Source organism: Carcharhinus amblyrhynchos, chromosome 11 (genome assembly GCF_965287045.1).
Source record: "Carcharhinus amblyrhynchos chromosome 11, sCarAmb.v2.hapA, whole genome shotgun sequence".
NCBI lineage: Eukaryota > Metazoa > Chordata > Chondrichthyes > Carcharhiniformes > Carcharhinidae > Carcharhinus > Carcharhinus amblyrhynchos.
Window position 1 is genome coordinate 28,615,270 of NC_137334.1, and position 15,744 is coordinate 28,631,013.

Consider the following 15,744-nt stretch of genomic DNA (forward strand, 5'->3'; position numbering starts at 1 on the left):
CCGCAGAGTGGCAGCAGACCCCCCCCCCGCCCCCCCCCCCCCCCCCCCCGAGGATCCTCTGACCTGCCTCCCCTCTCCCCCAGAGGATGATCTGGGTCAGAGAGTTGCAGGCTCTGAAGCTGCTTCGGAGGTTCCCCTGCAAAATAAAAATCGGCTTCAGATTTTTATTTTGCAGGTTGCTTACAGCGCAAACCTGGAACGGACCAGAAGAAGGTAAAGTGGGATTTTGTGGTAGAGTTGGGCGCATGGCATGGTTCATTAAATCAATGCGTGCTAATGCATTTAAATCGTTGGGCTGCCCGATTCGGGCGCAGACCAGATCTGCGCCCGAATCAGGTATTGGTAAAACTGCGATCTGCTCGGATTCGGGTGCAGATCGTGTTTGGCGCAAATTTTTGGTAAAATCGGGCCCACTGTGGCACCGGCTGTCTGCTGAAAGTTCTTTTATTGCTGCTTCAGTGGTTTAAACGGAGTTTGTTTATTTTTAATCTGGCCTTAATGCACTGACTTGAATTTATGGCTGGGTGGCAGGTCATGTGTTTTGGACAGTTTTTTTTGTCTTCATAGTGAATTCAAGGTTTCACTTTCAGTTTGGCTGCTGTTTTGGTTAGAAGATGTTTGGATTTCAGACTGAAAAACAGTGTTTCCCTCTTTCTCTCCCTGGTATTGGAAATCCTGCTGGCTAGCTGAAAGCAGGTAGTCTTGCCTTCGGGGGTCAAAATTCTGCTATTAGTGCTTTGCTAGTTAGGATCTAGAGTCTTTCTCTTGCCTTAGTGTTTTGGGAAGTTGTTCTGACTTCAAGCTTGTCACTGTGTATATCAAGAGAACTGCAGCATCCAACCAAATGACTAAGTTCCAGCATCACATAAGCATTTGTATTTTCAGTGCTAAACCTGTGACAAGGGTTGTTTGGTTGGACCATTTCATATATTTATTAAGGTTTATACAATGTCATGGTTCCTTTTTCTTGTTTGTAATTGGTAAAAGTTATCGTTAATTTTCTTCCCGTGCATATTAACTGTATTCTTAAATAAACTTTGTTTGATAAAAGCTCCCTAGAAGTGAAACATCTCATACTTATCCTAGCCAAATTCAAATATCAAAACTTACGATCCAGGCAGACATCATAAAACATTTTCGAGTTTCTGACCTGAATTATAACATACCTTGTGGAAGGTAGGTTCCCTCGCTATTGCATGAATAAAGGCCAATTTAAAACTCCAGAAATTTTGTCTGCTCTGTCGAGGGTGCAAGGTTTGAGCTTGCTGGATGGTAGAGTACTTCTGTATCTCAAGAAAATAATCTGGTAAATCTCAGGAAAAGATGATATGTAACAATGTGATGGGACGAAGTAGAAATGGTTGAGAGCTTCAAGTTTTTAGGTGTCCAGATCACCAACACACTGGGTCCCTCCAAGTGGACACTACACTTAAGAAAGCTTATCAATGCTTCTACTTTCTCAGGAGACAAAGGAAATTTGGCATGTCCGCTACTCTCTCATCAACTTCTACAGATGCACCATAGAAAGCATTATTTCTGGTTGTATCACAGCTTGGTATGGCTCCTTCTCTGTCCAAGACTGCAATAAACTACAATGGGTCACAAATGAAGCCTAATCCTCAAACCAGCTCCCCACCCATTGACACTGTCTACATTTCCCTTTGCTTCGGAAAAGCAGCAAGCATTATCAAGGACCCGACTCATCCCAGACATACTCCCTTTCACCTTCTTCTATCACGATAAAGATACAAAAGCCTGAGAACACACACACCAATCCACTCAAGAACACCTTCTTCCCTAGTGCTGTCAGATTTTTGAATAGACTGCCTCACATTAAGCTGATCTTTCTGTACACCCTAGTATGACTGTAACACTGTATTCTGCACTCTCTCCTTTCCTTCTCTATGTATGGTATGCTTTGTCTGCATAAAGCGCAAGAAACACTTTTCACTGTATGCTAATGTGACAACAATAAATCAAACCAAGATGAGGTGGTGCCTTGAGAAAGAGGAGTAAATGGAGCTATAATGTACATTGTTCTCAGGAGTATTGTGTTGGAGAATGCTGGAAAAGTTTGAGTTGTAGGTGTTGGCATCAGAATGTGGGATGCTGCTCTCCTTTCTTTCTCCCACAAGATCACTGAATCTGTTTTGACAAAAATTCCAGCTGTGGTGAACTGCACTCTTGCTGATTACTTCATCAACCACTTCCAACCTTGTTTGTTTGATGGCTCCCACTCATGGAGAACAACAACTCTCTGCAGGTAATCACAGCTATTAGCATCTGGGGAAGGATCGAACTGCTAGGAGGCATTCTTTTCCACATTATGCTTCAATTCTTCTGTTTGATGAAACCTGACTAATCAGTCTGTAATGTTCCATTCTGACTCCTGCTGGGGTCCCTTTGAATAGAACACCTTCTATTGACAGGTGTGGTTTGTTATCATGACTATACTCTGATTGGTTGGGAAATTTGGAAATGGGATACTAATGCTTTGGCTGAAGTTATCAGGTTCCTGACCTGCTCCCTGCTCCAATTACTGTCAGCTCCTCACAATTCAATCACTGTCAATGGATCAGTCCTGTTAAAGTTCTCCCCTTTCTTTCACTCGGTTGTTTGTAAGGGGTTGATTTTCGTCCTATGAATTTGTGACTGCAGTTATATGGCTAACTTAGTTAAAATAACTTGCATAATGACTCTTAGCCTCATTCCAAGTCGGCATGTAAAATACTTGGTTTAAAATGTTGGGTTCATATTTGTTTTTGGCTCTTCTGTTTAGGTACATGAGGAATAGGATCAGCTCACCAATTTTATGTACTTAATGCACCCGTCACAAAGTATGTTTGGGCTGGAATTCTCTGGTCTCATATGCCCCGCTACCACTGCCAGTGAAAATGGAGAATTTGACACTCAGACAAATCTCCATTCACTACAGCAGGACAGGAGAATCCCAGCTGTGGGTGAGTCTGCAGAGTGTTGGCCTTGGTCTTTATTTTTCTTGTTGCTGCTATGCAATTTTCGCCTCACGTGATGCAAGATATTACATAGTACCTTCGTAATGTTGCTTTTTGTTACCTACCTGGATTGGAGCATTTTCTTTGCCATCTACATTCTGTGTGTTCCATCCATTATAAAAAATATTTAAAAACATGATTTAAGTGTGTGAACAAAGATACATTTATATATGCAGCAAAATTATTTTTTTCTGTTCGCCTCTATGATAATTTGTAACAATAGAGTGCCGTGCATCACAATTTAATAGTAAGAAATTATCAATTAGTTTTGAATTTTTAGGATATTTTTATTCTTTAAAGTGATTAGGTCATCATTATTATTGCCCATCCGTAAATGCTCTTGAGTAGGTGGTGATGAGCCACCTTGAACTGCTGAAGTCCATGTTGTGTAGGTACACCTGCTGTGCTGTAAAGAAAGGAGTGTCAGGACAGTGATGGAATGAGGGTATAGTTCCAAATTGGGATAGTGTGTGGCTTAGAGGGGAACTTGCAGGTGGTGGTATTTCCATGTGTATGCTGCCCCTGTTCTTCGAAGTGGTGGAGGTCACGTTTTGGGAGGAGCCCTGATGAGTTGCTACAATGCATCCTGTGGATGCATCCACACCCTTCATTGTAGTGAAGGGTATGGATGTTGAGGGTGGTGGATGTGGTGCCAATCAAATGAGCTGCTTTGCCCTGGATGTTGAATTTCTTGAGTGTTGTTGGAAATGTTACTCACCCAGGCAAGTCCTTTTGTCCATGTTTATACTAAGGCTGTAATGAAGTCAAGAGCTGAGTGTCCCTTCTTGAACCCAAACTGAGCTTCAGTGGGCAGGTTATTCCTAAGTAAGTGCTGCTTGATAGCCCTTTTGATGATCCCTTCCTTGCTGATGATTGAGAGCAGAATGATGGTGTGGTAATTGGCAGAGTTGGATTTGCCCTGTTTTTTGTGGACAGGACATACCTGGGAAGTTTTCCACATTGCCAATGGATTCCAGTGCTGTATTGGTGCAACATGGCTAAGCAGACAGCTAATTTTGGAGCATCAGTCTTCAGTAATATTGCTGGAATATATTGCATGCAGTGAATTGAATTGGCTGAAAATTGGCATCTTTGATACTTGGAACCTCAGGAAGAGGCAAAGTTGGAGCACCAGCTTTGTACTTCTGGCTGAAGGTTGTTGCAAATTCTTCAGCCTTTTGTTTTGCACTGATGTTCTGAGCTCCTCCATCATTGAGAATGGGGATATTTGTGGATCCTCCTTCTTCGGTTAGATGTTTAATTGTCTACCACCATTCACGACTTGATGTGGCAGGACTGCAGAGCTTAAATCTGATTTGTTAGTTGTGGGGTTGCTTATCTGTGATCTCTGGGCATTACTGAACCCCCACGACCTGCCTGGATGTGCAAAATCTCACTAACTGTCCTGTCTGGAGACAATACACATCTCTTTAACCTGTGCTTAACACTTTCTCCACTCACATTGTCTCTACCTTTAAGACTTGATTACCTGCAAAGACTCACATTCCAATCATTATTTTGTAAATTGAGTTTGTGTCTTTATATGCCCTGTTTGTGAATAGAACTCCCACTCACCTGACGAGGGGGTAGCACTCCGAAAGCTAGTAGCTTTTGCTACCAAATGAACCTGTTGGATTTTAACCTGGTGTTGTGAGACTTCTTACTGTGCTCCTGATGACCCACAATGTTGTGTTGCTAGATCTGTCTGAAATCTATCCCATTTAGCACAATGGTCATGTCACACAACACGATGGAACATATCCACAGTGTTAAGATGGGACTTGGTCTCCACAAGGATGTGCGTTGGTCATTCCTACCCAAATTGTCATGGGCTGATACACACACACCTGTAGGTAGGGGAGGATGAGATCAAATAGGTTATTTATTTTATTGATTTCCTTACCACTGCTGCAGGTTCAGTCTAGCAGCTGTGTCCTTTAGCACTTAGCCAACTTGGTCAGTAGTGGTGCATTAATGGACATTGATGTTTCCCACCCAAATACATTCTTTCCACTCTCAGTACATCTTCCAAGTGGTGTTCAAAATGAACGAGTAGTGCTTCATCAGCTGAGGGAGGCGTTAGTCAACAGAACTTTTTCTTATCCATGTGTGACCTGATGCCATGAGATGTCATGAGTTCAGAGTCTATGTTGAGAACTCCCAAGACAATTCCCTCCCCCCAACTGTACAGCAACCTCTGGTGGTTCTGTTTTGTTGGTGGGACATGAAATACTTAAGGATGGTGAAGATGTACCTGGGACATAATAAGATGTGCTTCTGTGAGTGTGACTATGTCGAGTTGGGAACTGTGCCCTCAATTTTGGCACAAGGAGGGCTTTGCAGGGTTGACAGGGCTGGGTTTTCTGTTGTCATTTCCAGTGCCTAGGCCAATGCTGTGTTATCCATTTGGTTGCATTCCTTTTTGCAGACTTTGCAGGAATCTGATACAACTGATTGGGCCACTAGCCATTTCAGAGGTAACTTAAGAGTCAATCACATTGCTGTGGACCTGGCGTCGTATGTAGACCAGGGTGTTAAAGTGGAAATTTTCCTGTTCCCTGACTGGTAGAATGACCCAACAAAGTTCGTTCCAACAAAATAACTTGTCTTTATTGACAAAACACTACATGCAGCATTGGCAAAAACTTGAGTTCAGAGAGCCGTCGTTATGACTTGTTAATTCTTCTTCAAGTCTGCACTAACATAAAGAATCAGTTCAGTATTTATACATAATCAGTCTGTGTGACCAGAGCTTATTGAGGAATTCGATAAGTAATAGCATCATAAGCAATGTCATAAATCATGGTACAACCTGCTGACCTCTTAGAACTCTTTGTCTCATCAGTCATACCTTTATCTTGTCCTTTGATAGAACAGAAGAAGGTTGGTGACTCTTTCATCCCTTACCTTATCTTGTCATACTCATACAGCTCTAGGTCATGTGGAGTCAGCCTTATCAGGTCTTACCGAGGTTCGGCACAGCTTAACCTTCTCTGGTCTTATTCATGTCTTAAGTTGTGCGGGGTCAGTCTTATTAAGTCTTACAGGCATCTGGCATTTTGGATAGCTTGATCAGCTTTCCTTACTTTGTACCAAATACTTGACCAGTTTTCCCATCATGCCACTACTTCATTCGTACAGCTTCACACAGGGCAGCAAAATTCTTTCCCTAGAGGTCATTAGTGAATTAGAAGGAGTTTTGTTACCGACAATCAACAATGGCTTCATGGCCATTGTTATCAATGCTTTTTAATTCTAGCTTTTTAATTCTAATTAATTTTTAATTTAATTTATTAGCAGAATTTAAATTCCATCAGTTGCCATGGTGGGATTCAAACCTGTGGCCCCAGAGCATTAGCCTAGGCCATCAGCATTACCAGCCTGTGACGTTAACAATATGCCATCTACTTTTGATCTTTAGAAATGGAGTGAAATGCTGCATGAAAAATAATTATTTTTCTTTTGCAGGCAATTACGGTTTATTGATGTTGATGAATTTCGTAATCGTAAGGATTCAATGGAGCTAACTACTTTCCAGATCTTATTTATGAGGCAAATTGAATCTGCGAAAGATCAACTCCTTAAAAAGTATGATCATTCTAAAAAAATGTCAAATAGAAATTATTAATTGACCCTTAATCATTTCTCCACAGTATATTTATCTGGTAAATGAAGATGCTTATGAAAGTTATGTTTATAAGAAGATGTCACCAACATTAAAATTACCATAACCTTAATTACAAATGAAAAATAAGCTTTAATACTCAGGTTTTAACTGATGATTTTATGAATGTGTTTTAGATGGTTTCCTGAAGTCCAAAATATTTATTACCTTGGAAATAAACGGAAGCAGGTTCCCAGTAATACCAATCGTGCCAAACTACAGTCTTTCTTTAATTGTGCTGCTACTCTGATGACTTCACAACTGCAAAGCTTAACCCTAAAATCCATTCAAGACTATACTGATCTGATTGTACAACGACCGGTATGTTTGTCATAAACATGCAATGTTCTGCTGAATATATTTGTTAATGAACATTGTGCAGTTTATAGAAACAGATATGATGAAATTTTTATTTCATATTTTTTCATGGTTGATAGAATTACTTGTTTGGTAGTACAGAACTTGAGTATCACTAAAAATGAGACTTGATTTATGTCTTGCACTCGTCAGGATAGTTTGCAACAAATTGCCAACAGTGATGGGAGAACAACAATTTATACTGTACAAGAAGGGAGTGCTGATTGGTTGGCAAGTGGCTTCCACTTGCTTGCTGTTACAATTTAAACAATAAAATGTAACCACAGCTAATATTCAGTAATTTTAAAAATGGTTGCACCATTTTCTAACATGCACGATAGCTCCAATTTTGCAGTATTGGAAATGTCAGGGACGATTCTCCTACCCCATAAATGCTAGTTTTCTTGTGCAACGGGGTGGGAAAATCTCGTGTCTGGGCATGCACGGGATTCGTGCATGCGTTCCAGCCACGCATGCATCTCCCAGCCCCGGATTCCTGGCGCCATGAGATCCATGCTAGAAACTGGCGGGAAGACAGGTAAGTTATTTTAATCTAATCTTAATATAATTTAAATGTGATTAGCAGACCCGGGACTGAATTCTTCAGGCCTCGGAGCCTCTCCCACCCCACCAGTGTTTCATTCCAGCAAGGATTACGATAGCTCCCCACTTACAGGGAGCTATTAGGACGATCCGCTGGAATAAAGGGGTGCAATCGGGGACCCCCAATGTGTTGGACGGTGGGGGTTGGTGCCCCCATGGCATGGGCACCCTGGCAGTGTTGCCATTGCCCAAGGTGCAAAGTATCCATGCCCAGGGAGCACCTTGGCACTGCACATCAGGCATGGGGCAGTGCCAAAGACGTGGGGCTTATGGGGGTGAAGCCTAAGGAGTGGATCCTAGGGTGCAGTTGGAGGAGGTGAGGGAGGGGGATCCTGCTGCCATGTGGGTGCAGGGGTGAGGCCAGTGATTGATGGGGGTGTCAGCCAGAGGGTGGGGTCTGCCGTGGGAGGTGGCTGCCTGTAAGTGGGGGGCGGGGGGGGGGCAGTTGGCAGTGCTTGAGGAGGGGCCAGGACTCCTGGAGGGGGGAGCTGTGGGAGGGAAGGGGGTCTAGAGATTGGGATGCTCCAATGTGGTGGTTGAAGCAGGCCTGGGAATGGTTGTGGGGGGCTGCAATCAGGCCATGCAGGGATTGGGAGGATAGCACTGCTGGGGTCCTGGCCAGTGATCTAATGATATTTATGCTGGAGGCCTCTGCAATGCACAAACTGTGGGAGATTCTAGTGTGAACTCCCACTAAAAAAAAGCATGAATTATTTCAGTTATCCTGCAAATTCAACACAGAATTTTTTGGAAGAATCCCCCCTCCGTTGTGTGCACATGCTTGTTGTATGGTGCGCCAGTAACCATAGCATGGGAATGCTTGCAACAAACCGAGTAGTATAAAGCCTCCACCTCCATTTTGAATAGATTACAGAGACCAGCAATATTTACCCAGGGAAATTGGTTTGTACCACACCCATCAGGGGATTGCAAAATTCAGCACTGTCACCAGCATAGTGGCTAGTGGTTAACATTGTTGCTTCACAGCGCCAGGGATCTGTGTTTGATTCCTGGTTTGGGTCACTGTATGGAATCTGTACATTCTCACCGTGTCTGCATGTGTTTCCTCCGGTCGCTCCCGTTTCCTCCCACAGTCCAAAAGACTCCAGAGGACATGCTGGCGCATTGGCCATGCTAAATTCTCACTCAGTGTACCTGAACAGACGCCGGAGTGTGGTGACTAGGGGATTTTCACAGGAGCTTCATTGCAGTGTTAATGTGAGACTAATTCTGACTCCTTTAAATATATAATAATAGAAAGGGTAGGACTTAGAACAATCAACATAGATTGAAAAGATACTCAGCAAACTATTGGGATTGAGGGAAGATAAGTCCCCAGGCCTGATGGCCTACATCCTAGGGTACTAAAGGAAGTGGCAGCGGAGATAGTGGATCCATTGTTTATAATATTCCAAAACTCACTGGACGCAGGAAAGGTTCCAATGCATTGAAAATTTGCCAATGTAACACCCTTATTTAAAAAGGGAGGGAGACAAAATGTGAGAAATTACAGACCAGTTAGTTTAACATCTGTTGATGGGAAAGTGTTAGAATCAATTATCAAGGAAGCAACATCAGCACATTTGGAAAGTCAAAATGCGTTCCATCAGAGTCAGCATAGTTTTATGAAAGGCAAATCATGTTTGACTAATTTGCTAGAATTTTTTGAGGATGTAACAAGCAAAGTGGATAATGGGGATCCTGTAGATACAGTGTACATCTACACTAGACTTCTGGAAGGTGTTTGATAAGGTGCTGCACAAAACATTAATTCACAAGGTTAGATCACATGGGATTAGGAGTAATTTATTAGCTTGGATAGGTGACTGGCTGATGGACAGAAGACAGAAAGTTGGGATAAATGTCTTTTTTTTCTGGATGGCAAGAAGTAACAAGTGGAGTGCCAAAGGGTTCAGTCCTTGGGCCCCAGCTATTTACAATCCATATTAATGACTTGGATACAGGGCTAGAAGGCTCTATAGCCAATTTTGCAGAAGACACAAAAATAGGGGGAACAGTAAGTTGCAATGAGGAAATACAAACCTTACAAATTCATATAGATAGGTTCGGAGATTGAGCCAAAATGTGATAGATGGAGTTAAGCGTTGGTAAGTGTGAGGTCATGCATTTTGGTTGGAAAAATGGGAAGACAACTTATTATCTAAATCAGGAGAGACTTCGGGGTGCTCTGATGCAGAGAGATCTGGGTGTCCTTGTTCATGAGTCACAGAAAACTAGCGTGCAGGTACAGCTGATAATAAAGCAAATGGAATGTTGGCATTTATAGCTAAAGGAATAGAATATAAAAGTAAGGAAGTACTGTTGCAACAATACAAGGCATTAGGAGAGTGCACTTGGACTATTGTGCACAGTTTTGAGGAACGATATAGTGGCATTGGAGGCAGTTCAGAGGATGTTCAGTAGGTTGATTCCAGAGATGAGGGGTTTGACACATGGAGAGAGATTGAACAGTTTAGTCCATTTCTGTCTGGAATTTAGAAGAATGAGGGGAGATCAAATTGGGGTATACAAGATGATAAAAGGTATGGGTAAAGTTGACGTGGAGCATTCCAGGATGAGAGGTCATAGTCGTAGGATAAGGGATAGCAAATTTAAAACAGAGTTGAGGAGAAACTACTTTTCTCAAAGGGTTGTGAATCTGTGGAATTCACTACCCCAAACTGTAGTGGATGATGGGACAGTGAGTAAATTTAAGGAGGAGTTAGACAGATTTTTAATTGGTAATGTGTTGAAGGCTAATGAGGAAAAGGCCGGAAAATGGGATGAGAAGCATATCAGCCATGATGGAATGGTGGGGCAGACTTGATGGATCAAATGACCAAATTCTGCTCCTATACCTTATGAACTTATGAACTTTTAAATATACTTTAAACTTTCTGGCTCCAATTAATTGGATTATTTTACCTGTATTTTTTAAACAAATAGAAATTGTCTTTGTTAAACTTTTCATATTGTTTTCATAACTTGAAAAATAAAAAAGTGTTGTCGCTCTGTGGGGTGATAACACCCTATCTAAAGTAGTCTCTTCAATTAAGAGAACAGTGTCATTTTTAATATAATCCATAGGTTTATTGATAGAAATGAGAAAATTGTGAAATGAAGAGCGATGTCTGTGTGGTTGTTCTAATAAGAGCCTATATGTCTAAATTGCTCCCTTGCACTTGGAGGCTATCAAAATTGCATGGATATTAACTATACACTGGCTTTTATGTTACACAACTTATATGTTACATTGCTTAAAATTCTGATTATGTCTGATTAATTGCAAAACATAATATTCTGTCACATATTACTTTGTGTAATGAACTGCTTAATGGATAGTAAGTTTCTTACATTTAGATATAATTGTTATGTGTTTAAAGAAAATTGGCCACATAGAAGTACTGAGGAAATAAAAGTGTAGCCCATTGAGAAAGGTTTTTATTTCAATTATATATGTCTGGAATTTTATTTCCAGGATTCAATTCGTGTTTATGAACACCCAGGTTTCATTTTGCGTCTGATCCTGAAAAACGACAGTGTTCAATTTGAACCAGAGTTCAAGGATTTTGAACTAATATTCTTGAGTGTTTATGATGTCATGCTTAAAACTGCAAATAAAGTGCCAAGAGTTGAAACAAGGCTGTATACTGAATGGGTAAGTGATGTTTACATTTCAACATATGTCCAAAATTTATAGAGATGCGCGGTTATACCGTTTTAGGTTGTTACATTCGTATTAGTGATAACATGTACATTTTCACAATTATTTTGAATGACAGGAAATCAGTTTTTTCCACAGTTTTGAAGATGATTTTGTTTTCATCATGATCTGATCATCTAAATAAATGAGAATTTAGGAATTCACATTGGACATGTATGATCTTGTGTTGCAAATTGTGAATCTAGTGCCAAGAGTTGGGAAAAAAACCTGTACATTGAAAGCCTGTAATTAGTTTTAAAATACTTTTGCTGGAACCAAGAGCGTTAGTGCCCAAAGTCACAAAATGACCTTTTTATATTTATCTTTTTCCCTGTTAATTTTGACCACAAGGTTGATTCACAGTTGAAAACATCTTAGCTACTTAGACTCAATGAGTGGGCCTCTATACTTCAGAAATGCTTCGACTATCTTTGCCAATTTGAATTGTTGAGCCTATATGAATGTTAAACTCTCCCCATGATTATTGCATTACCTTTGTTATAAGCTCCAATTATTCCTTGTTTAATGTTCTGTTCAGTTGTATAATTATTGCAAGGGGGCCTATAAACCATTCCAACTATTGTTTTTTATCTTTGTTATTCCTAATTTCCACCCATACTGATTTGACTTCCTGATCTTTGAAGCCAAAATCCATTCACGCTTTTGTCCTGTTGTCATCCATTACAATCTTCTCAGACAAGATCCTTTTTCACCAATGCTTTAATGTCATCCTTTACTATCAGGGCTAGTTCATCTCCTTTTCCATTCAGTCTGTCTGTTTTAAGTGTCTGTACCCTGGAATATTTATTTGTGGCCTGAATCTCATTGGCCCACAAAAAGTGAGATGAAGGTGGGAAGACTGCTAAACTTATGAGGGAATTGTCAACAGAGTCCTCCCATCAATCGATTTTTCTGTGGGCAACTGGCGTGGTGAACCTAAGACAGAAAAGAAGCAAGGTTTTGTATAAACAATGAGGCAAAACAATTTACCAGGAAATTGTCAAATTGTTAGGGGCATGTGAGAATTAGAGCTGTGAAACCAGCCATCAGTGTCATTAGTATAAAAAAAAGTCTGTAAACTAGGCTGCAACTTATGTTCTGAACAAAGCCAGGCAATTGGGTTTGGTGGTTTTGCAGAGGAAGGGGCCTATGAGGTTCTGCTGCTCCTCGGAAGATGTCTGCAAGGTCCTAAAAATCCAAAGAAGAAAGGACCATGGTCACTAAGAGCATCAAGGCAGTGGAGACTTTATCAGTTGACGTGTGGAGTGTTAAGGAATCTGATTCATTCTCTAGTGAGCAGGTGAATAGCCCAGAGAAAGCCATGCAGTTTTTTTGTGCCCTAGGAGAGGCAAGGGGATCTCCAGTGGCTGGAGGAAGGCATTGAATGTCAATGAGGAGGGTGAATAGGCCAGTCTGTGCATACTGGTTGCAGAAGGGGAGGCAGAGGCGCAGCAGTAATGTCACCAGACTATTAATCCAGAAACCCAGGGTAATGTTCTGGGATATGACTTTGAATCCCACCATGGCAGATGGTAAAATTTGAATTCAATAAAAATCTGGAAATCACAAAACCGTTGTTGATTTTTATAGTTTGGTTCAATGATGTCCTTTAGAAAGTGAAATCTGCCATCCTCGCCTGTTTAGCCTATGTGCTACTCCAGACATGTGACTCCAAGCTCATGGATGGGTAATAAATACTGTTCGAACCAGCGACGCCTACATTTCATGAAAGAATAAAAAAGGCATGACCTGGCAGAGGCAAAGCTTCACCAACATGTCCGTGCATCAGTGCCTATGACAGCTGCGCTTTTCCAAGGCAGGTAGATGCAGAACCAAATAAAACCAATTATAATGATGAAACAGGAGTTAGGCCCACTGCGACGTAGTAGCCACCATTGCCTGTTGCTTTAAATGTGACATTGACACTCAGTTTCTAAGCCATTGTGTCACAGCACGGATCATCTGGAGATTTGTATGGCTTCTCTCAACAGTCCAGTGCTGCATAAAGAAGGTCATTGATGCTATGTACTTTCGGCTGGCCAATGCATCAAATTATTATGAATTCTGAACTTTACAAGACAATTATGTTTTAAAATGTCCCTTTAACTTAAAGTAAAACATTGTTCTGATAAATGGTACAATGAATTTTGGGAAAAATGCCTGAGTTCTAAGAAGTGCCTATGTAATCTCAGGTTGGCATGGGGAGAAACAAATCAAACAGAAACCTACTGAGGTTGTTACGAACTCAAAGAAGACCAGTACCTTCTAAAAAAAAATCAAACCCTTATTAACTGAAAGAGTTGGGCCACAAGATGTCACTTTTTAGACAAAAAAACCTTTATGGTACAAGAGTTAAATTGAGCTAGTACTATCAACTTAACATTTATTTGGTAAACAATTTGGGTGGATTTTTTGGCCCCCTGTAGCCTGATTTCTAGTGGTGGAACTGGCTTTCCATTGGCTGCCAGCAGGATCTGCTGATGCCTGTGATGTTTTGTTTGGCTAGCCTATCCTGACCCACTGCAGGGGGTCACCTTTGGGGGGACCGGATGATTCCACCAATGGGAAGGGCCAGAAAATCCCGCCCTTATTCTTTAAGCTCAAAAATCCCACTGGGACATTCCCATTCCACTGCTATTTTCACCTAAGAGTTCCCCTGTGCTCTATGGGATCTTGAGGGTTCCTGGACCTCTGGAACAAAATCAAAGTATGCCACAACTCTCAGGAATTTACTTTGATTCTCTTCGATCTTCCTGCTACTCCAAGGCCATAATGGTTCCCTTACAGTGGCCAAGTGCATTTATGAGATGGAAAGCTTTCACTTGCTCAATGTTTAGGTTGCATGTAACTATAGTAAGCACACCATACAGGTGTCTTTGAGCTTTACTTGTGCCACTTTTAGGGAACCAAGGCCCGGCACACCCAACCTTACCTGTATGTTAATGTTCCTAAGGGTTCTACCATTTACAGTGTAATTCACACCTAAATGCATCACCTTACATTTGTCCAAGTTAAACTCCTTCTGCCATTTCTGTGTCCAAGTCTTCAATCCTGTTGTGTCCTCTGACAGTCCCTGGCGCTATCAGAAATTCCACCAATCTTCGTGGCATCCGCAAACTTACTGATCAGACCACCCACATTTCCTCCAGATCGTTTATATATGCAATAAACAACAGACGTCCCAACACTGATTCCTGTGGAACACTACTAGCTACAGGTTTCCATTCTGAAAGACACCCTTCCACCCCTACTGTCAATCACTTACGACCAAGCCAGTTCTGTATCTATGTAGCCAACCCACCCTGAATCCTGTATGATTTTAGGTTTTGTAGCAGTCTGCCATGTGGGACCTTGTCAAATGCTAGTCCATATAAACTACATCGTCCTTTCCTCATCAATTATCTTTGACACCACTTCAAAAATTAAATCAAGTAGGTGAGACATGGCCTTCCCTGTCAAAACCATGCCGCCTGTCACTAATATACCATTTTCTTCCAAATGTGCATAAATCTTGTCCCTCAGTACCTTCTCCAAAAGCTTCCCCATCACTGATATCAGGGTCACCGTTCTATAATACTCTGCATTATCCTTTCTTACTTTGTTAAACAAGGGAACAACATTGGCTGGAATCCATAGAATCCATTTGGCCCATTGAGTTTGCATTGACCACAATTCCACCAGGCCCTATCTCCAGAATCCCATTTATCCTAGCTAATCCCCCTAACACTAAGGGACAATTTTAGCATGGCCAATCCACCGAATCTGCACATCTTTGGACTGTGGGAGGAAACTGGGAACATCCAGAGGAAATCCAAGCAGAGTGTGCAAATTCCACTCAGACAGTGACCCAAGCGGGGAATTGAACCCGGGTCCCTGGCGCTGTGAGGCAGCAACACTAACCACTGTGTCATTGTGCCGCCCAGCATAACAAGAATAGCCCAGCTATTCTCCAATCTTCCTAGAACCTCGCCTGTCGTCAAAGAGGACGTGAAGATATCTGTTAAAGTCCCAGCTGTTTCTTCCCTTGCATTCCACAGTAGCCTTGGATAGATCCCATCCAGCTACTGGGATGTGCCTACTTAATGCTTCCTCCTTCGCTATATTGACATTTCCTAGAGCGTTCACATACCCATCCCTGACTTCAATATCCGTCATGTCCTCTTTGGTAAATACCAATACAAAGTGCTCATTAAGAATCTAACACACTTGCTGTGGCTCCATGCATAACTTCCCTCCATTGTCCTTGAGTGGGCTTACTCTTTTTTTTTTAAAGTTTATTTGTTAGTCACAAGTAAGGCTTACGTTAACACTGCAATGAAGTTACTGTGAAACTCCTCTAGTCACCACAGTCTGGTGCCTGTTGGGTTAATGCACCTAACCAGCACGTCTTTCAGAATGTGGGA

At 41.6% G+C, this 15,744-nt stretch overlaps 1 protein-coding gene across 1 annotated transcript in view; it reads left to right on the plus strand.

Moving 5' to 3' along the window:
* The window catches only part of dnah7 (dynein, axonemal, heavy chain 7), a 438,937-nt gene that overhangs the window by 60,836 nt on the left and 362,357 nt on the right, over nucleotides 1-15,744 (plus strand). The window contains exons 9-11 of the mRNA XM_080198799.1: nucleotides 6,483-6,602; nucleotides 6,816-6,999; nucleotides 11,117-11,296. Coding sequence (XP_080054925.1) covers nucleotides 6,483-6,602; nucleotides 6,816-6,999; nucleotides 11,117-11,296 — 484 coding nt within the window. The remainder of the gene's footprint in view (nucleotides 1-6,482; nucleotides 6,603-6,815; nucleotides 7,000-11,116; nucleotides 11,297-15,744) is intronic.